At 33.6% G+C, this 23,221-nt stretch overlaps 3 protein-coding genes across 3 annotated transcripts in view; 1 reads left to right on the top strand and 2 right to left on the bottom strand.

The window, feature by feature from the left end:
• The window catches only part of LOC6052292, a 174,794-nt gene that overhangs the window by 105,338 nt on the left and 46,235 nt on the right, over positions 1 to 23,221 (top strand). The gene's annotated exons all lie outside the window — the stretch shown is intronic.
• Positions 16,263 to 16,899, bottom strand: LOC119766912. The gene is made up of 3 exons (XM_038253379.1): positions 16,732 to 16,899; positions 16,493 to 16,650; positions 16,263 to 16,424 (listed from the first exon to the last, which is right to left on the bottom strand). The coding sequence occupies exons 1-3, from the start codon at positions 16,820 to 16,822 to the stop codon at positions 16,293 to 16,295; spliced, it is 381 nt and encodes a 126-aa protein (XP_038109307.1). The 5' UTR covers positions 16,823 to 16,899; the 3' UTR covers positions 16,263 to 16,292.
• Positions 19,697 to 21,847, bottom strand: LOC119765938. Its single transcript, XM_038250215.1, has one exon. The coding sequence runs from the start codon at positions 21,845 to 21,847 to the stop codon at positions 19,697 to 19,699; it is 2,151 nt and encodes a 716-aa protein (XP_038106143.1).

Here is a 23,221-nt window from a genome sequence, read left to right as displayed (position 1 = left end):
CAAGCTCGAAAACTGCAAATTTTACGGGGCCCTGATTTCAAAACACCATTTTTGCGGAAATTTCACGGAAAATGAAAATTGTTAAAATAACAATGAAAATCTTAAATAAAAATAGAAGAAACTTCTTTATGTATTTTAAATTACGCTAATAAAAGTTATTTACAAAATTTGAACGTGACACATTTTTTTCTTATTTTTCAAAAAAAATTCCGCGTGATTTATGGATAGGGCAAAAGTATTCTCACTTATTTAAATAAAAATCAAGATGCAAAAAAACATAATATATAACGAAACATTACATTTTTTATTCAAACTCAGAATAGAAAACACAAATAGTGGTATTTTTTAACTACCACGGGAACCATCCACCCAAATGATCAAATATCGTTAAAATTAAACAGAACTTAGCAAAAACCTGAAATGTTGTTAAAAGGTGATTTAGTCATTAAGTTACTTGGGATGTATACTATAATGCCCTGAAAACAGATTTAATAAAAGTTCACATGTATATAACCCCTTAAGGAAAGATGTCTGTTCTTATTGAATGTTACTTTTATATGAATGTTTGCTTTTAATTGATTTCTAAAAATAAATCTTTCAAAAACTTATCACAAAATATTTGTTTAGTCAATTTTAAATAAGTTTTGGTATAAAAGCGAAAATTTGTAAAAAAAACTTTTTGGTATCAGCAATCTAATGATTGATGATATCATCCTTGTGATAACTTGACGATTCCGAGAATATATGTTTTACTTTGTCTAATTTATGTTACCATGATTTAAGTATTTGAAGCACACACTTCTCAGTGAAAGATGTAACAATTTTATTTCAATGTATGTTTAGCTAAAAATCTTCACATGGTGTTTTAATTAAAAACTAATAAAATTTACTTAAAAAGTCTTAATTGCTATTTTTGAGCAATGATTTGAGAAAATTAATAGATTTCACGGAATTTCACGGAAATCTTCATATTTCACGAATGTCACGCTGTCCGCGAAATCATGAAAATTCAATAACCCTTATTATGGGTATCAAATGAAGCGAAACTTTGTATACTTTTTCACTTAGTTAGATTTTTTTCGAATTACAAATAAATTCACAAAACACCGCATTTTTTTGGAAAATACTAAAATTTTCTAAAAGTTGCAATACGGGTATTAAACGGAGCAAAATTTTTTATGCTTTTTTCTCCTTATTAAGTTTTATTTTTTCGAAAATACTAAAATTTTCAATAATTAGTATCAAACGAATCGAAATTTGATATGCATTTTCAGTTTATTAGAAAATTTCACTTCGTTTGCAACCCATAACGCAAATTTTGAAAATTTGATTATTTTCGAAAAAATACGGTATTTTGTGGAAATTTTAGTATTTTACAAAAAAAAAATCTTATGCAGTTAAAAAGCTTATACAATTTCGCTTCGTTTGATACCCATATTGCATTTTTTTTTTAATTTGAGTATTTTCGGAAAATTGGGTATTTTGTGATTTTTTTTAGTATTTTACCAACAAACACTAATGCAGTGAAAAAGCTTACAAAATTTTGCTTTGTATGATACCCATATCGCAAATTTTTAAAATTTTAGTACTTTTGAAAAAATACGGTATTTTGTGAACGATTTTGAATACAACTTACTACATTTTCAAAAAAAATCTTGGTTAAAGCATTACAAACTTAACACGATTCGATTTTAGAAATTTTTTAAATTGAGTTATCGTCAATTAATGGAGATAAGAAATAATGCTAACAACAACGATAATCGTTATCGCTAGACGATAATATTATCGACGATAATTTCATCGATTAACAAACTTGATAGTCAGTTTCACAAACAGATTCATTTTCAGAGTCAGTCAGTTTTTCAGACAGAGTCAGTTTCACAAAGTGAGTCAGCTTTACAGATAGAGTCAGTTTCACAGACAGAATCAGTTTCACAAAAAGAGTCAGATTCACAAACAGAGTAAGTTACACAAAAAGAGTCAGTTTCACAAACAGAGTCAGTTTCACAGACAGAGTCAGTTTCACAAATAGAGTCAGTTTCACAAATAGAGTCAGTTTCATAGACAGAGTCAGTTTCACAGGCAGAGTCAGTTTAAGAGACAGTCAGTTTCACAAACAGAGTCAGTTTCACAGACAGGGTCAGTTTCACAGACAGAGTCAGTTTCACAGACAGAGTCAGTTTCACAAAAAGAGTCAGATTCACAGACAGAGTCAGTTTCTCAGGCAACGTCAGTTTCACAGACAGAATCAGTTTCACAAAAAAAATTAGATTCACAGACAGAGTCAGTTTCACAAAAAGAGTCAGTTTCACAAACAGAGTCAGTTTCACAGACAGGGTCAGTTTCACAAACAGAGTCAGTTTCACAGACAGAGTCAGTTTCACAAATAGAGTCAGTTTCACAAATAGAGTCAGTTTCATAGACAGAGTCAGTTTCACAGGCAGAGTCAGTTTAAGAGACAGTCAGTTTCACAAACAGAGTCAGTTTCACAGACAGGGTCAGTTTCACAGACACACGGATAGAAATCCGGTCCGCAAATCCAAAATCAAACTTTCTTGAAATCGAAAACATCGTTTGTTTTCGATTTCGTTTCAAATGTTTTCAAAAACGACAACATTTTCATCACATTCGAAAACATTTGTGTTTGAAATCGCCCCCCGCTTTTCTCAAATTTTCTGAAGCGTAACAACTGTCAAACGCAACCAAAACCGCAACCCAATTCCACCGTGCGATTGCGACTGTTTGTTTATGTTTTGGTTTTTAGTTTGAGTGACGTGTGGTTATCTGGCGCGACGTGTGGTTATCTGACGACCCGGTTCCCTCCGGATTACGTTCGGTTCTGCTGGCGAAGAATGACGGGGACGACCCGTCCTGGTTCTTCGGGAGTCCGCTAGCATTGCGGCGCGTGGTTCTTCGGCGAGGACGGTTGTTGGACAGCGGCCCTTAGTTCTTTTTCGGCGTTGGCCAGCGGAACGTGGCTCTTGTCCGGTGGGCTCGCATGGACGGCCAGCGGAGCGTGGTTTTTGTTAGCCGGGTCCGCGTGTTGACCAGCAGCTCGTCCGACGTCGTTGGCCGCACTTAGTTCGGCCAGGTTTTCGACAACGGCGCAGGCTTGGAATCACGAGTGCCGATTCTGACAGCGGTGCCGAACCTAAGCGGCCTTCCGCCGCTCCGATGTGCTCCCCAGCGGTGTTTTTACTGGCACGAACCGATGGATATCGCGTGAAACTTTTCCCACTGTGGTTTCGCGCGGCGTGACTTTCTGAGCGACCAGGCAGGGAACTCCTCTTCAGCCATGGGATTTGAGTATGAGTTGAGAGACGACAACCGGCTCGTGCTAAAGCAGAAGCACCACAAGAAGCGGCCAAATGTGTTGATTCGCTACTCCATGAAGTGTGGTAAGTTTGAATGATAAAACCTCCCGAAATATCATAACCCAATCAACCTTTTCCCTCAATAGAACTCCTGCTCCTGCCAAGGAGAAGATATTGTCCAGCGGAAGAAAATCATCAACGAGCCGTTGCCGTTCTGCCGTTGATTGACGTCCCGGGAAAACTTGGCTGCTAACAGAGGAGTAGGAGGTTCCGACGAAGCAATTTTGAAGGTGTCCGTCATTCCAGAACTGAACCTGTCCTCCTCCTCCTCCTCAAATCCCAAATCCCAAAATTCTTAATCAATCGATCTAATCGACCTTTATTCCACCACAGACTGCGACGCCGACCTTTTCCACTGGATCTTCAGCCACCTAGGCAAGGAAAGCGGCCCGGCCAACATCAACATCATCCGTACCAGTATGGGTTGTTCCACGATAAGACGCTTCTACTGAACTCGAGCTCCGGCGGCATCCTGGAGGCGATCTTGGTCAAGCTTCGGTCGGTCGTGCAGAAGGCGCTGAATATCCACACACACACTTTGCTACACTCTACCACCACAAAACTCTAATCCAAAATTCTTCTAATTTTAAAACTCTATAATTCCAAAACCCTAAAATTCATAAAACCTGAAATCGCAAATTTTATATACTAAAGTTCATAAATTGTGCATTCCTAAAATTCTAGAATTATTCTTGAATCCTAAAATTGTGAACTTATGAAATTCTATAATTTAAAATTTCTAAAATTCGAATACTGACATTCTTATAACCTAAAAATCTCAAATTCTATTTTTTTTCAATTGTGGACATTTTAATTCTAACTTTCCAAAATTTTAAATTCAAAATGAAAAAATATCAAAATTTCTGAAATTCCAAATACTGAAACATTCAAAACCTAAAAATCTATAATTCTAGAAAACTAATGATATTGAACTTTCAAGTCTGAAATCCAATAGTAATAAAGTTATTAATTCTAACATTTTAGAGTTTTTAAATTATAAAAATTCTCCAATTTCGAAATTTTGAAGGCATTGAGTTTTTTTAAAATAAACAATCGAAAATTCTACAATTCTAAAATTTCTTAAACACTGTAATTTTCTAAACCTAAACCAAAATTGAAGAATTCTGAAGTTTATAAATTTTTTATTCAAATATTCTAAAGTTTTATAATTTTGAATTCTAACCTTCCTAAATTTGAAATTCTTAGATTCAAAATTTCTAAAATTCGATAATACATACCAACATTTTTTTAAACAACACAAACACAAACAACAAATTTTGAAACACTGAAATTCTCTAATCCTAAAATTCTTTAATTCTAGAACTCTAAAGTTTTTTAATTCAAGAATTCTAAAATTTCTTAAATTTTCAAATCTAAAATTTCAATATTTTATATTCAAATATTCTATGTTCCAAATATTTTAAAACAAAAATTCTAAGATTCTAAAATTCTAAAATTCTAAAATTCTAAAATTCTAAAATTCTAAAATTCTAAAATTCTAAAATTCTAAAATTCTAAAATTCTAAAATTCTAAAATTTAAAATTCTAAAATTCTAAAATTTAAAATTTAAAATTCTAAAATTCTAAAATTTAAAATTTAAAATTCTAAAATTTTAAAATTCTAAAATCTAAAATTTAAAATTTAAAATTCTAAAATTCTAAAATTCTAAAATTTAAAATTCCAAAATTCTAAAATTTAAAATTCTAAAATTTAAAATTTAAAATTTAAAATTTAAAATTCTAAAATTCTAAAATTCTAAAATTTAAAATTTAAAATTCTAAAATTTAAAATTCTAAAATTTAAAATTCTAAAATTCTAAAATTTAAAATTCAAAAATTTAAAATTTAAAATTTAAAATTCTAAAATTTAAAATTTAAAATTTAAAATTCTAAAATTTAAAATTCTAAAATTTAAAAAATTTAAAATTCTAAAATTCTAAAATTCTAAAATTCTAAAATTCTAAAATTTAAAATTCTAAAATTTAAAATTCTAAAATTCTAAAATTCTAAATTTAAAATTTAAAATTCTAAAATTTAAAATTCTAAAATTTTAAAATTTAAAATTTAAAATTCTAAAATTCTAAAATTTAAAATTCTAAAATTTAAAATTCTAAAATTCTAAAATTTAAAATTCTAAAATTTAAAATTCTAAAATTTTAAAATTTAAAATTTAAAATTTAAAATTCTAAAATTCTAAAATTCTAAAATTCTAAAATTCTAAAATTTAAAATTCTAAAATCTAAAATTTAAAATTCTAAAATTCTAAAATTTAAAATTTAAAATTATAAAATTATAAAATTTAAAATTTAAAATTCTAAAATTTAAAATTTAAAATTTAAAATTTAAAATTTAAAATTTAAAATTCTAAAATTCTAAAATTCTAAATTCTAAAATTTAAAATTCTAAAATTTAAAATTCTAAAATTCTAAAATTTAAAATTTAAAATTTAAAATTTAAATTTCTAAATTTCTAAAATTCTAAAATTCTAAAATTCTAAAATTTAAATTTAAAATTCTAAAATTTAAAATTCTAAAATTTAAAATTTAAAATTTAAAATTTAAATTTAAAATTCTAAAATTCTAAAATTTAAAATTCTAAAATTTAAAATTCTAAAATTTAAAATTCTCAAATTCTAAAATTCTAAAATTTAAAATTAAAATTCTAAAATTTTAAAATTTAAAATTCTAAAATTTAAAATTTAAAATTTAAAATTTAAAATTCTAAAATTTAAAATTCTAAAATTCTAAAATTCTAAAATTTAAAATTTAAAATTCTAAAATTTAAAATTTAAAATTCTAAAATTTTAAAAATTTTAAAATTCTAAAATTTAAAATTCTAAAATTCTAAAATTTAAAATTTAAAATTCAAAAATTTTAAATTTAAAATTTAAAATTCTAAAATTTAAAATTATAAAATTATAAAATTCTAAAATTTAAAATTCTAAAATTTAAAATTTAAAATTCTAAAATTCTAAAATTCTAAAATTTAAAATTTAAAATTTAAAATTCTAAAATTCTAAAATTTAAAATTCTAAAATTTAAAATTTAAAATTTAAAATTCTAAAATTCTAAAATTTAAAATTCTAAATTTCTAAATTTCTAAAATTCTAAAATTCTAAAATTCTAAAACCAAAAAATCTAAAATTTAAAATTTAAAATTTAAAATTCTAAAATCCAAAATTCTAAAATTTGAAATTCTAAAATTCCTAAATTCCTAAATTCGTAAATTCCTAAACTCCTAAATTCCTTTATTCCTAAATTCCTATATCCCTTAATTCCTAAATTCCTATATTCCTTAATTCCTAAATTCATAAATTCCAAAATTCCAAAATTCCAGAATTCAAAAAATTTCCTAAATTCCCAAATTCCCAAATACCCAAATTCTTAAATCCCTAATTCCTAAATACCCAAATTCCCAAATTTCCAAATTCCCATAATCCTAAATTCCCAAATTCCTAAATTCCTAAATACCCAAATTCCCAAAATTCCAAATTCCCATATTCCCAAATTCCCAAATTCCCAAATTCCTAAATTCCTAAATTTCCAAATTTCCAAATTCCCAAATTCCCTTTAATTCCTAAATCCCAAATTCCCAAATTTCTAAATTCCCATGTCTCAAATTCCTAAGTTCCTAAATTCCTAAATTCCTGAATTCCTAAAACCCAAATTCCAAATTTCCAAATTCCCATATTCCCAAATTCCAAATTCAAATCCTAAATTCCTAAATTTTATATTCTAAATTCTATTTTCCTATATTCCTAAATTCTCGAACTGCCAAATTCCTAAATTCCCAAATTCCCAGATTCCCAAATTCCTAAATTCTCAAATTCTTAACTTCCTAAATTCCTAAATTCCTAAATTCCTAATTCCTAAATCCTAAATTCCTAAATTCCTAAATTTCCAAATTCCCAAATTCCCCAAATTCCCAAATACCCAAATTCCCAAATTCTAAATTCTAAATTCTACATTCCATATTCTCACATTCCCATTCCCAAATTCCCAAAATCCTAAATTCCTATATTCCTAAACTCAAATTTCCAAATTCCTAAATTCCCAAATTCCCAAATTCCCAAATTCCCAAATTCTACCCTAAATTCCCAAATTCCCACCCAAATTCTTAAATTCCTAAATTCTAAATTCAAATCCTAAATTCCTAAATTCCTAAATTCCTAAATTCTAAATTCCTTAATTCCTAAATTCCCAAATTCCTAATTCCCAAATTCCTGAATTCCCAAATTTCTAAATTCCCAAATTCCCAAATTCCCATATTCCCAAATTCTCAAATTTTAACTTCCTAAATTCCTGATTTCAAATTCCTAAATTGCCAAATTCCCAAATTCTCACATTCCCATATTCCCAAATTCCCAAATTCCTAAATTCCTATATTCCTAAATAACCAAATTCCCAAATTTCCAAATTTCCAAATTCCCAAATTTCCAAATTCCTATATTCCCAAATTCCCAAATTCCCAAATTCCCAAATTCTTAAATTCCTAAATTACTAAATTCCTATATTCCTAAATTCCTAAATTCCCAAATTCCCAAATTCCTTAATTCCTAAATACCCAAATTCCCAAATTTCCAAATTCCCATATTCCCAAATTCCTAAATTCTTTTTTTCCTATATTCCTAAATTCCCAAATTCCTAAATTCCCAAATTCCCAAATTCCCATATTCCCAAATTCCCAAATTCCCAAATTCCTAAATTCCCGAATTCCTAAATTCCTAAATTCTCAAATTCCTAAATTCTTAAATTCCCAAATTCTCACATTCTTATATTCCCAAATTCCTAAATTCTAAATTCCAAAATTCCCAAATTACCATATTCCCAAATTCCCAAATTCCCAAATTCCTAAATTCCTAAGTTCCCAAATTCCTAAATTCCCAAATCCCCAAATTCACACACTCACAAAGATTGGTTTTTTAATTAATTATGTATTTTTTGCCTCAATAAATAAAAAAAAACGAATCAACTGTTTTACTGAACCAACAGAAATATCCAACGGTCAATTCAAAAACCAAAACCAACGGACAATTCAAAAACCGATTAAACCATTCGGGATGGCTGCGTGCATTTTGTTTTGCCAGGCGTCACCAACCGTGACGACTCAAAATCGACAACATTGTTCTCGATTTTGTTGCAAATGTTACCGGACGACTGGTCGACAACATTCTGAAACGAATTTCAGAACGAATCGAGAACAATGTTGTCGATTTCCCGGACAGGATTTCTATCCGTGCAGAGTCAGTTTCACAGACAGAGTCAGTTTCACAAAAAGAGTCAGATTCACAGACAGAGTCAGTTTCTCAGGCAACGTCAGTTTCACAGACAGAATCAGTTTCACAAAAAAAATTAGATTCACAGACAGAGTCAGTTTCACAAAAAGAGTCAGTTTCACAAACAGAGTCAGTTTCACAGACAGGGTCAGTTTCACAGACAGAGCCAGTTTCACAGACAGAGTCAGTTTCACAAAAAGAGTCAGATTCACAAACAGAGTCAGTTTCACAAAAAGAGTCAGTTTCACAAACAGAGTCAGTTTCACAAAAAGAGTTAGTTACGCAAAAAGAGTCAGTTTCACAAACAGAGTCAGTTTCATAAGCAGAGTCAGTTTCACAGACAGAGTCACTTTCATAGACAGAGTCAGCTTAAAAAAATAGTCAGTTACACAAAAAGAGTCAGTTTCACAGACAGAGTCAGTTACACAAAAAGAGTCAGTTTCACAAATAGAGTCAGTTTCATAAGCACAGTCAGTTTTACAGACAGTCAGTCAACCTGTAAAATTTTGTGTGAGTCTTTGAGTCAGTCAGATTTTGTCAGTCAATAAGTAAGTGAGTGAATCAGTCAATCAGTCATTTTAAATAGTAAAACACTGACTTTTGCAGCACTGACCCGCTGGAAAGCAGTCGGAAAATGCCCCCCACCCCTCTTGAACAGCTGTCGCCAGTGTGGGTACCAGCAGCTGACATCCAATCGGACGACCGCCACGGAACATCGACTCGGAATCCCGTGTTGTATGGTAATTACTCGGCGGAATTTATGATCGAATAATTTGATACATTTTTAATGACGGCGGTGGTGGTTTCGTCCGGAAAACCCCATCAATAATTGGAGGGACGTGGGCGGGGATAAATTTGATCGTGGATTTTCCGCGGAAATAGAAAATAATTCCGTCTCTTTTTTGAACCTTCTAGGGGCAGGGAGGTTTTGAGGGGGTCGGATTTTGATGAACACCACCGCTGCCAATAAATGAACTTTGTTGTGGGCCTCGGGCGGGGTGGAAGGCGTTACAAAACGGATTTAAAAAGTGAATGGAAAACTTGTGACAGCAAAATGAACCATCAATTAGCGGAGCCGGGAGACCGTTCGATTTATGTTTCGTGTGGATTAGCTGATGAATTATGCCGAGCGTTGTGAATAGCGCTCGTAATCATGAAATGACAAGGATTTTTCGCGCCGTGGGAAATTTATAGTTGAATGGGGCTAATTATGGACTGAGGGGATGATTATTTCGGAATTAAAATTGATTTAAAAAATAAGCAACATAGTAGAGCCGAATTGATACTTTAAAGTCCACCCCTTTAGAACTTCAGGAACGGCTTACAAAGACAGCTCTCAACAAGCTTGCTTTGCAAAAGCTGTGTGAACAAGAAGTTTTCTTTTCGCTCGCTTTCCCAGCGCCACGAAACATGTGTGCACCTCTTGTGCAGCGAATTGTGAGAAAGCTTAGCACGGATTTTACTTGCACAACCTTGGAGAGCACTTTTGGTGGTACAAGCTTTGTAAAGGGCTCTTTTTGTTGTTGTTGCAAGTATGCAAATAAGAGTGATTCGTGAGGCGTGAAAATTTGAAAATTTCTTTTTAAAAATACTTTGGAAGCTTACTTTCACTATTTCAATTTCTAGCTCTATATATTTGAGAAAAAGGCTGAAGAGCTCTGAAAGGGATTCTAAAAGAGCCCAACATTCAGTTTAAACACAGTTTAAACTGTCTATTATTTTCCTTTAAGATATCCAAAGGAACTGCAAAGAATATTTATTACCAATCCGAGCGTCATTTTTCGATATCTCGTGATGAAGGGGCGAAACGACCCCTTTCATTTTTGAACATTCAATAAAAGACTAAATTTGGAGTTAAGGGTACTTTTGTGTATAACCCGAAAAAAAAACGGAACTCAACTGTGGCTGTGGAACAACGTTGGCACATGTCATTTTATGAGAAATTTGATGTACTTTTTGAATCTGGAATAACCCAGATGGGTAATTTTTTTTACTTAGAACAAAATTGGTCATTTTGTTTATTGTAAATTTACTGGGTTATTTCTTAGCGTTAAACAATGTTCTACAAAGTTGTTAGGCAGATAATTAAAAATGAAAACTTTTTTAAATATTTGCAACAACCTTAAATCAGTGCAAATTTGACGTTATAAAAAAATAAAAAGATAGCTCAAGTCAACTTGATTTTTTTAATGGCCAGATTTAAAACAAAGTTTTAAAGATTTGTAAAACTTTTGGCAAACAGTGCCATAACAATGAAAATGAAAATTGTGTTTGAATTTATTGGCAGGATCCTTTTTTAATTGTGGAGTTTTTCCTGAAAAGGTAAGAATTATTTTTATTATCATACTTAAGAAAAGTTTCATGACTGTCCTATTAATTGTTGATTTTTCTGTATGTTAGTTTTGATAACTAAAATGTGATGAAATTTCATTTAATTTTGTTGCAGAATTATCAGACTTCCCTGAGAATTTCGCATATCTATGGAAATATCCCATTCCCAGAAGCAAGCCAATCGTAGAAATTTAAACGATTTATCACAAATATATTAAATACATTCAAAGCAAACAAATTTATGCCCGGGTTTTGCACGCATCGGTTTTGCACTGCCCCGGTAAAGCACGGCCCAGTGCTTAACTGTAGCACAGAGTTTAGGGGATTTTGTCTATATGGGATACATTTGCTATAATTGTATGAGAATCATACTAGCATAAACAAATTATAGTGTTTTAGAAACGGAATGATGTCAGCTTTTGATTGCACTTATAATTACAGGATTTTTTTTTTAACAAAACTACGCATTTTTTCATAATTTAGAAAATGCAATGTTTCTCGAAAAAATACTCAAAATTATTGTTATTGCTATATAGGTATCAAATGATCGGAATTTATTAAACATTTCAAATGTGACTATTTGTTTTGAAAATACAAAAAAAATCGCAAAACAACGTATTTTTAAAAACAAAAAACAAAAAAACCTCAAAACTTTAGTTTTTTTTACAATATGGGTACCAAATGATCGGATTTTCATACATTCCGAATCTTATTACATTTTTTTTACATACTTAAGAAATCTCACAAAACTACGTATTTTTTAAAAAATACTCAGAGATTATTTTTTTTCAAAGTGGGTATGAAATGATTGGGATTTTTTCATAAACATCGAATATAGTATTGGGTAATTCTCCGCCAACTCACACATCAGTTGCCCCGAACCCTCTTCGATTTGCGTGAAACTTTGTCCTAAGGGGTAACTTTTGTCCCTGATCACGAATCTGAGGTCCGTTTTTTGATATCTTGTGATGAAGGGGCGGTACGACCCCTTCCATTTTTGAACATGCGAAAAAAGAGGTGTTTTTCAATAATTTGCAGAGATAGAAATTTGGTGTCAAAGGGACTTTTATGTAAAATTAGACGCCCGATTTGATGGCGTACTCAGAATTCCGAAATAACGTATTTTTCATCGAAAAAAACACTTAAAAAGTTGTAAAAATTCTCCCATTTTCCGTTACTCGACTGTAAAAATGTTTGGAACATGTCATTTTATGGGAAATTTAATGTTCTTTTCAAATCTACATTGACCCAGAAGGGTCATTTTTTCACTTAGAACAAAATTTTTCATTTTAAAATTTCGTGTTTTTTCTAACTTTGCAGGGTTATTTTTTAGAGTGTAACAATGTTCTACAAAGTTGTAGAGCAGACAATTACAAAAAATTTGATATACAGACATAAGGGGTTTGCTTATAAATATCACGAGTTATCGTGATTCTACGAAAAAAAGTTTTGAAAAATTTGGTCGTCATCGATCATGGCCGTTCATGGTTACCCGCGACAGACACGGACGGCGATACAAAAAGAAACGCAAAATAGTAGTTTATGCAACAAGTTGCAAAAAGAGGATTTTTTCAGCACGAGACGTACATTTATCCAACGAGGTTCACCGAGTTGGATAAATACGAAGAGTGCTGAAAAAATCAAGTTTTGCAACGAATTCCATACATCATTTTTTGCAATTCCGAAAAACACCCATTGAGTGAAATTTTATGTCAAATATTCATTTATTTTGTCAATAAATCGTTTAAATAAAAAAAAACTGAAAAGTGTTACTTTTCGAAACAAGTGCTGAAAAGTTCAACTTTTCAGCACCCATTTCAGTTCTGAAAAGTAGAACTTTTCAGCATTTATTTTGAAAAGTGTTGCTATTCGATTCTGTTATTTTTGGTACAGAAAAGTAGGCTATTTCGTCGTTCAAGAATGACAGGAAAAGTAAGTAGTTTCACGACGGAATTGCAAAAAATAACTTTTTCAAAACTTTTTTTTCCCTTTGACACTAAATTTCTATCTCATCACCGTTTAAGGCTGCAAATTATTGAAAAACACCTCTTTTTTCGCATGTTCAAAAATGGAAGGGGTCGTACCACCCCTCCGTCACGAGATATCAAAAAACGTACCTCGGATTCGTGATCATTGACAAAAGTTACCCCTTAGGACAAAGTTTCACGCAAATCGAAGAGGGGTCGGGGCAACTTTTCCCGATTTCGTGTGAGTTGGTAGAGAATTACCCTATTATTTTTTAGAAAATACTCAAAATTTTCACTAAATATTTTCGAAAAACTTCAAATTTCAATTTTTTACAACATGGTAATCAAATGTTCGTGATTTTGTCATACATTTCAAAAGTTATAACACAATTGGGTTAACACTCAATTTTCTCACAAAACTACGTATTTTCGAAAAAAGGCTAATAATTTCAGTTTTTCACAGTAACTCAAAATATTAACAAAACTACGTATTTTCTTTAAAAAAAATACAAAAAAAAAACAAAATTTATTGCATTTGAAATGTTTGAAAAAAAAAAATCCGATCATCTGTTACCCAACTTCGAAAATACTTAGTTTTGTGAAAATTTTGATGGCTTCTTTGGGCATACCAAAGGTACCAACAAAGTTTCAGCTGGATTCGAATGACTGAAATCAGATAAAATAAAATCAAATAAAATTAACCCTGAAATCTCCAAATATCAATTATTTGTTTAAAAAAATCCCTATTGAAACGATTTTTGCTCGTTATCTCTAAAGATATTTCAAATCATTGAAACATTCCTAAAATTTATTTTTATCTTTCAATCTTCAAACGAAAATTCGTCTTCTTCCGTAAACCTCCGCCGAGCCCGACATCTGCAGGACAGGTTGCAGCGTTGTAATTGTTATGCGAAACCCTCGCGCAAACACTTGATTTGCTGGGAAAGATGCTTGACAGCGCTGTTTTTAAAAATGATACAGAAATTACTAACTTCATTTTTCAACAGTCAACATTTTTGTGTTAACTTACCGGGTTATCAACGTCCACAAAAGTCGTATCGATTAATCGGGAAAAAAAACCCATAACGTATCGTTAATCCAACAAAAAAGGAATAATTTAAAGAAATTGAGAAAAAATGACATACCATTTTCCGGTCTGCCGAGACCTAGCCAACAAACTGCGGCCGCAAAAGTTACTCCAAACGCAACTAGAAATGTGCCCAATAAAATTTTCATCATTAAAGCAGATTTTCTACCGCTCAAAATATGCCAGACACACTTTCTTCGTATTCGTTGAATTGATAACTGAGCTGCATTTTAACTCAAACTTTTTGGGGAGTATTTTAATCGTTTCCCGAGCAGACGGTAATAACAAAATTCATGCCATTTCGATCACCAATACTGGTAAAATTACAGAAATTGTTATGGATTTTTTGCATAAAAGTTGGATAACAGTTTTTGTTATCATAAAAAAGTTTGTTAATGGTCTGATATTGATTGAGAGCCAAAACAACTTAGGGATAACATTTTTTGTTATGGAAGAATAACTCCAACTGTCATTAGAGTGATCGGATTAGTTGTTAAAATAACAAAAAATAATAACAAAGATTTGTTCGAAGAATAACTAAAAATGTTATAAGTTTGGTATTACAATAATAATCCTATAACAAAAAAATCATAGCAGCGAATAACAAATCTTGACATGTATAACATAAAATGTTATATGCCTAGTACTTTCAAGTATCAAAAAATGCTATTCTCAAGTTATTTGGGTAATTCTCCGCCAACTCACACAGCAGTTGCCCCGACCCCTCTTCGATTTGCGTGAAACTTTGTCCTAAGGGGTAACTTTTGTCCCTGATCACGAATCCGAGGTCCATTTTTTGATATCTCGTGACGGAGGGCGGTACGATTCCATTTTTGAACATGCGAAAAAGAGGTGTTTTTCAATAATTTGCAGCCTGAAACGGTGATGAGATAGAAATTTGGTGTCAAAGGGACTTTTATGTAAAATTAGACGCCCGATTTGATGGCGTACTCAGAATTCCGAAAAAACGTATTTTTCATCGAAAAAAACACTAAAAAGTTTTAAAAATCTCCCATTTTCCGTTACTCGACTGTAAAAAATTTTGGAACATGTCATTTTATGGGAAATTTAATGTACTTTTCGAATCTACATTGTCCCAGAAGGGTCATTTTTTCATTTAGAACAAAATTTTTCATTTTAAAATTTCGTGTTTTTTCTAACTTTGCAGGGTTATTTTTTAGAGTGTAACAATGTTCTACAAAGTTGTAGAGCAGACAATTACAAAAATTTTAATATATATACATAAGGGGTTTGCTTATAAACATCACGAGTTATCGCGATTTTACGAAAAAAAAGTTTTAAAAAAGTTGGTCGTCATCGATCATGGCCGTTCATGGTCACCCGCGACAGACACGGACGACGAAACAAAGAGAAACGCAAAAGTAACTTTTTCAAAACTTTTTTCGTAAAATCGCGATAACTTGTGATGTTTATAAGCAAACCCCTATGTCTATATATCAAATTTTTGTAATTGTCTGCTCTACAACTTTGTAGAACATTGTTACACTCTAAAAAATAACCCTGCAAAGTTAGAAAAACACGAAATTTTAAAATGAAAAATTTTGTTCAAAATGAAAAATGACCCTTCTGGGACAATGTAGATTCGAAAAGTACATTAAATTTCCCATAAAATGACATGTTTCAAAATTTTTACAGTCGAGTAACGGAAAATGGGAGAATTTTTAAAACTTTTTTAGTGTTTTTTCGATGAAAATACGTTTTTCGGAATTCTGAGTACGCCATCAAATCCCTAAAATTCTATCTCATCAAGTGCAAATTGAAAAACACCTCTTTTTCGCATGTTCAAAATGGAAGGGGTCGTACCGCCCCTCCGTCACGAGATATCAAAAAACGGACCTCGGATTCGTGATCAGGGACAAAAGTTACCCCTTAGGACAAAGTTTCACGCAAATCGAAGAGGGGTCGGGGCAACTTTTCCCGATTTCGTGTGAGTTGGTAGAGAATTACCCATTTCCGTCTGCTCGGGTTGGCGATTCTTTCGGATAAGATTTGGTTTTCGTAGATAAAGTCGTCAGAGTGACCGAAAAGTTAGTCAGATAAGATTTGCCAAAACAATTTATAGATTATTGTTTGCAATAAAAAAAAACATTCAAAGTAACATTCAATCGTCTTTGAACGTGCCTTGTAAGAAAATTCCTAAATTCGATTTCAATTAAAAGAAAAGTTGAGTTGTAAATCTTAAATTATTTGTTTCATACGAAGCATAATAAAATCACAACCTTTATTTATTTAAATTTTCACGCGTTAATTCGTCTAATTCCGTAAACCTCTGCCGTGCCCGACATCTGCAGGACCGGTTGCAGACTTGTAATTGTTACATGAAAACCTTGCGGTAGGGCTGGAGTCAATGGCCAAGATGCTTGACAGCGCTGAGTAGACATAAAACAGAAATTAGTGGCTGTAGTTTCTGGAAAAGCCAACATCTTGGTTAACTTACCGGATCATCAACGCCCACGGAGGTCGTATCGATTTGGACGCGCATAATCTGCAGGTAAACGTCTGCTGGACTAACTATGTAGTCAAATACTAGTGACATGTTCATCGGCTGCAGAACCGGCTCGCGGGAAATGCGCAACGTGTGGAGGAGGGTTTCACCTTGAAGAAAATTTATGACAAAAAAATATATATAAAATGAATGAAAACTTAATAAAGCATAATGAATCATGAAAATCATACCACTCTCACGACGACCCAGGCCCAGCTGGCAAGCTGCGGCCACAAATGAAACTCCGACCGCAACCAAAAATATTCCGAGCAAAATTTTCATCTTCAAAACAAAATTTCAACCTCCACTAAACTTCTTCAAACGCGTTCAATTGATAACTGAACTGCAATTTAGCTTGAAGTAACCCTTTTGGGGCGCTTTTTAATCGTTTGGCGTTTCTTTCTGATAAGAACCAGTTTTCGTAGATAATGTCGTCCAAGTGACGAATTCTTTCGCTGATGACGAAAACAATCAGACCGGAAGGAAGTTAGATAAGATTTGCCAAATTTGTTTGTAGATTTTTGTTTGCAACTTCAAATCGCAATCAAAATAAAGTTCAACAGTTTATGAACAACCCCAGTGAACAAAAAAAAATCGAAAAATTCTTACGCTTAACAAGTGACACTTTTTGTGGCATGGTTCTCTCAGCTGACAAAACCCAAAACACCAATGAAGTGGCCATGTTACGATCCGCTCAGTGGAGGATAGCATTCCTGGAGTTCGGTTCGACCTCAAATTCGAGCCGCACACAACCACGCCAACACAAACTTACTGTGGGTAAAAAAATATAACCGAAGGGAGAAGCTCTAAAACAAGCACGAGTTTGGCGTACAAGTGTTCCAGTGAGTTTTTTGTTTTCTGTTTTGGTTGAGTGTAGAGTAGCAATTTTCCGGCACATTAGGTTAAGGATTTTAAAAGTAGATTTTTCGTTGCAATATATGGGTCAGAGAAAATAAAAATGTTGGAATGGGGTAGGAAATTGTCCCCTTTGAAAGTTAGAGAAATAGTTCCACATAGACAAGCAAATCTGTAGACAGTAACTAATTGATTAAGGTATGATTTATAAATGTTAGATGGACAAAAAGGTCGAAAGGACAAAAGGTCGAAAATGAAAAAATGAAAAAAAATAATTATAATTATAAACTTTTATAATATTCTGTAAAAAAAATATTTTCTTACAGACAAGTCTGATTTTTTCTGTGAGTTAACCCACGGTTTGAGTATACTTTCAGTAATGCATTTTTTTTAAATAAATAAAATAACTTCAAATCCATTACTGAGATGATTTCCATTCTTTCAAACATGAGCAGTTCTTCCAAAATAAGTTCGACTTCTAATTATTTTAGAGGTTTTTATTTTTCATTCAAATAACCTTTTCTTGTTTGTCATTATATTTTTGTGAGTTTTTCCTTTCTATCAAATATGAGCAGTTCTTTAAAAAAGATGTTCGACTTGCAAAATATTTTTAAAGGTTTTTATTTTTATTTTTGAAAACATTTTTTTGACTGTCGTAATGATTTTGTTAGACAAAAACTTTTAAAAATATTTGTACCAGCCTTATAGCAAGACGTTCAGAGCCACCTTTCCAAAGCTGCTTATCAATATTTGTGTATTTAGGCTCAATTCAAAAGTTTTTTTTTTGTAAAATGATTTTTTGTAATTCGACCTATTGTCCATTCGACTATTTGTTCATTCAACCTTTTGTCATACATTAGTTTTGAAGTTATTAGGCCGTTGCAAATATTTGTTATGGGGGAAATATACCCATTTTAATCACCCTAAGCCGTTCGACCAATTCTAATCACTTTTGCCGTGATCCACTATTAAATCAACATTTTTAAATGTTTCAACAATGGAGAGTTGCTTGCTCACTTTTATTTGAGCTATTTATTACTTTGGAACAATCGAAAACACTTTATGAAAGCTGTAATTCATTATCAAAGTGTTGATAGGCCGATGATAGAAATAGGCTGAAAAAGGGTATGATTCCCCTAGTTTATGTTTCACGACTCTACCGAAGGCAGAAGAAAAATAATTTACAATTACAATTAAATGAAACAAATGTTGTAAGTTTTTAGTATAGATGTTATCTGTTTCTTTAACGATCATAGACATTTTTTTTAATGTTTTAAATTTGCACATTAATTAGATTGTGTAGTTTAACAAATCTCAGAGTGAATTTGGAAAGGAGAACGTTAAAAAACGTTTTTTAACTGCTTTTTTGATGTTAAAAGAACAAGAATACAGTTCCTCTTGATAGATGACTCCTTAGTATTTGCTTCTCCAGAAATTTCTGCTTTTGGACATAGCTTAAATCTTCATTTTTTTTTATCTCACTGGGAAAGTTTCGGGAAAGAAAAAAAAATATTTTAAATGCTATTAAAATTAAATAATAATGTTTTTTTTTACCCTAGAAATAATTGTTTTTCTTGTGTTTTTACGACCTTTAAAAAAACTCTAGAAATGATCTCTCTAAGTTATTACAGATACGCAAAATATATAAAGTTTCATTTTTAATTTCACGTCCCACGATTTTTTACCGTTGCTTAACGATAAGTGGTAGACGTTTTAAACATATTTTTTTTTAAGTAAAATTCGTTTTCTTTCTAAATTCGCATCATAAAATCGGGCATAAATTTAACTTTTTTTTTTTGGAAAATACTTACTTACTTACTTTATCAGCAACAGGTCAATCGACCCAACGCTGAACTAATCGAAGATTTCCAGGATGCTCGATCTTGGGCCGCTCATCTCCAGTCGCCCACAATGTTAGCCGCTCTTGCATCTTCGTCGACTGCACACAGCCAACGCGTACGAGGCCTTCCACGAAGCCGACGACCCCGTCCAGGTTTGCTGCTGAATATCGTTTTAGCCGCCCGCTCGTCCGACATTCTGGCTACATGTCCAGCCCACTTTAGCCTGTCGTGCTTGATGACTTTTACGATATCAGCATGTTTGTAGTCTTGGTACAGCTCGAAGTTCATGCGCCTGCACCACCGGTCTCCTACTTGCTTGCCGCCGAAGATAGAACGCAGGATTCTCCGCTCGAAGACCCCAAGTGCTCTCTGGTCAGCCTCCTTTAGCGTCCACGACTCGTGACCGTAAAGAGCTACAGGAGTATCAAGGTCCTGTACAGCGTGATTTTCGTAGGCGTCCTTAGGCTGCGGACCTTAGCTGGCTACGAAGACCGTAGAAGGCCCTGTTTGCAGCACTAATCCGCCGTTTCACTTCGCAGCTCACATCGTTGTCGCACGTCACAAGTGTACCAAGATATACAAATTCATCCACCACCTCATATCTTTCTCCATCTATTTCCACCTCCGAAACACCATCACCTGCACTGCCACGCGCTCTGCCAGCGACCAGATACTTGGTCTTGGCAGTGTTGATGGTCAGTCCGATCTTCGCAGCTTCCCGCTTGAAAGGGGCGAACGCCTCCTCCACTGAACGACGGTCGATACCAATGATGTCGATGTCGTCAGCGTATCCAAGCAGCATGTGCGATTTAGTGATGAGTGTTCCGTTTCTTTGCACGCCTGCCCTTCGAGCAGCACCCTCCAACGCTATGATGAACAGTAAGTTCGAGAGAGCATCGCCCTGCTTCAATCCATCCAACGTAACGAATGCTTCAGATGTCTCGTTAGCTATTCGCACGCTTGATTTTGCTCCGTCGAGCGTTGCACGAATCAGTCTAATTAGCTTCACCGGAAAGCCGTGTTCTACCATAATCTTCCAAAGTTCGTTTCTTTTGACCGAATCGTACGCCGCCTTGAAGTCGATGAACAAATGGTGTGTTTGCAGGTTGTACTCCCGGAACTTGTCGAGGATTTGTCGCAGAGTGAACATCTGATCCGTCGTTGACCGCCCCGCTCGAAAACCGCACTGGTATTCGCCGACAAAGGTCTCGGTCATCGGTCTCAGCTTGCTCCACAGGATGCGGGAGAGTACTTTGTACGTTGCGTTGAGGATTGTGATGCCTCGATAGTTGGCACAATCGAGTCTTTGCCCTTTCTTGTAGATTGGGGTGACGAGCCCGTCTAACCAGTCGGTCGGAAGCTGTTCTTCGCACCAAATGCGTAGGATGATTTGGTGCAGAATCTCGGTCATTCGCGTACTCCCGTGCTTGAAAAGTTCGGCCGGAAGTCCGTCCTTTCCCGCGGATTTCCCGTTCTTGAGCTCTTTAACAGCCTTAGCTACTTCCTCCAACGTAGGCGGGTCCACAGCTTTTCCATCTTCCTCAACGTGTATCCTGTCCTCGACGATTCCCTCTTGTGCCTCACCGTTCAACAGCTGCTGGAAGTGCTCCTTCCACCTAGCCGCCACTGCAGTCTTGTCTGTCAACAGGTTGCTTTCCGTGTCGTTGCACATCACAGGGGAAGGCGTGGTTTTCCTTCTTACACCGTTGACAGTCGCGTAAAACCTCCGCTTATCGTTCGCGTTGTACTGTGCTTCCGCTTCGGCAAGTACCGTTTCGTCGTACTCCCGTTCTTTTCGGCGGTGGATTCGTTTCTCTGCTCTTCGCAACTCACTGCATCGCTCACAGTTTCGGCGCGTACCCTTAACGAGCATACGCTTCCTGGCCTCGTTCTTCTCGTCCGTCACTCGCTGGCACTCCGCATCGAACCACCCTTTGGGTTTGCGTCCTCTGGTCGTGCCGATCACTTCGGTAGCCGTTGTGTTGACGATGCTCTGGAGGGCTCCCCATTGCTCGTCCAGGTTACCCGTAGGCGCGTCCTCGTTGATCCGCTCGTCGAGCTTCTGACTGTACTCTGCAGCAACGTCGCTGCTCGCGAGGCGCTGGACGTTCAACCGCGCTATCCTCGCAGTCCGCGGGGTCAGCACGTTCGACAGCCTAGCTCGGATTTTACACGCTACCAGGAAGTGATCAGAGTCGATGTTCGGTCCTCTGTACGATCGGACGTCCATCACGTCCGAGAAGTGTCGACCATCCACCAAAACGTGATCGATTTGTGTGCACGATTCGCCATTCGGGTGGCGCCAGGTGTGCTTCCGAATGTTCATGCGCGCAAAGAAGGTGCTACAGATAGCCATTCCTCTGGCTGCGGCGAAATTTACCAAACGTAGGCCGTTGTCATTCGTGCGAGGATGAAGGCTCTCCTTGCCGATGACAGGATAGAAGAAGGCTTCCCTTCCGACCTGCGCGTTTGCGTCTCCGATGACTATCTTCACGTCGTGTCTTGGGCACTCTCCATAGGTCTTGTCAAGACGCTCGTAGAAAGCGTCTTTCTCGTCATCGGGCTTGTCGTTCGTCGGAGCGTAGATGTTGATTTTTTGGAAAATACTCATATTAAAAAAACATTTTTTTTTTCGAAAACACTCAAATTTCTAAAATTTGCAATATGGGTATCAAACGAACTCAAATTTTTATGCTTTTTCACTTTATTGAAGTTTTTGTTTGTATAATACTAAAATTTTCAGAAAATACCGTATTATTTCAAAAATGCTTAAATTATTTAAATATGCAAAACGGGTATCAAACGACGCAAAATTTTGTATGATATGGATCATACACAATTTGAATGTATGTATGAAGCATGCAAAATTTCGCCTCGTTTGATACCCATAATGCTATTTTGAAAATTTGAATATTTTCGAAAAAATAAGGTAATTTGTGAAAAATTTTGTACTTAAAAAACTCATATAAATTGAAAAAGCATACACAATTTCAATTCGTTTGATACCAATGTTTCAAATTTTGAAAATATAAGTGTTTTCGAAAAATACGGTATTTTGTGAAAAAATGGTATTTCAAAAAAAACCTCCAATTAATTGAAAAAGCATACAAAATTTTGCTTCGTTTGATACCCATATTGCAAATTATAAAAATTTGAGTATACTTTCATAAAGTGAAAGAAACATACAAAATTTTGCTTCGTTTGATACCCATATTGCAAATAATGAAAATTGAGTTAAAAAAATAACTTCAAATTTTAAAATAATCACCATTCTAGGCTGCATAATAGAAGAACACGTCTTTTTCGAATGCTGAAAAGTGAATGCATTGCGGCCCTCCATTGCGAGATATCATTAAAAAAAATGAAATTTATCAGATTTTTTAATTTTTCTTTTTATACCAAAAACTCAATTTTGAAAAATACGTTCCCTTCGATTTAATTGATTTTGTTTTAGTTGTGAATCAAAAGTGCCATTTTTTTTTATTTAGCAGATTGGACGAACTGTTTTTGGCCAACTCTAGATTTTTATTGGAAAAAAGTAATTTATAGATAGTTTTGGACACATGCAAATTATCCAAATATCTTCTATTTTTAGAAATATTGATATTTTTGTCGTTCCAAGTTTGAGGTGGAATGACTCGTGTTTATAATCATAAAAGTCTTTATTTTTCAATGGGCACTATTTTTATTAAATTCTTGAAAATTAGAATCGCTACTCACATTATTCAACAGGATCGAAAAAAAATACTCTTTTTTAACTTTTTCCAAGTACATAGTCTGCAATGTAAAAAATGGGTCTGTGAATTAAAAAAAATCGAAAATCTGTACCTCGAGAAAAAATCTTAACAATTTTGTGTGTTTGGAACAGTTAAAAGCTACGATTAAAAAATTTCAGAAAAAAAAGTTCAAGGAAAAAAAATCTCGTCGTTTGTGTTAAACTTTTTTATCACTTAAAGTTTGATTTAATAGTGATCTTTTGCGCTAG

Source organism: Culex quinquefasciatus, chromosome 2 (genome assembly GCF_015732765.1).
Source record: "Culex quinquefasciatus strain JHB chromosome 2, VPISU_Cqui_1.0_pri_paternal, whole genome shotgun sequence".
NCBI lineage: Eukaryota > Metazoa > Arthropoda > Insecta > Diptera > Culicidae > Culex > Culex quinquefasciatus.
Note: the sequence above shows the minus strand (reverse complement) of the source record. Positions and strands in the feature narration are given on the sequence as shown.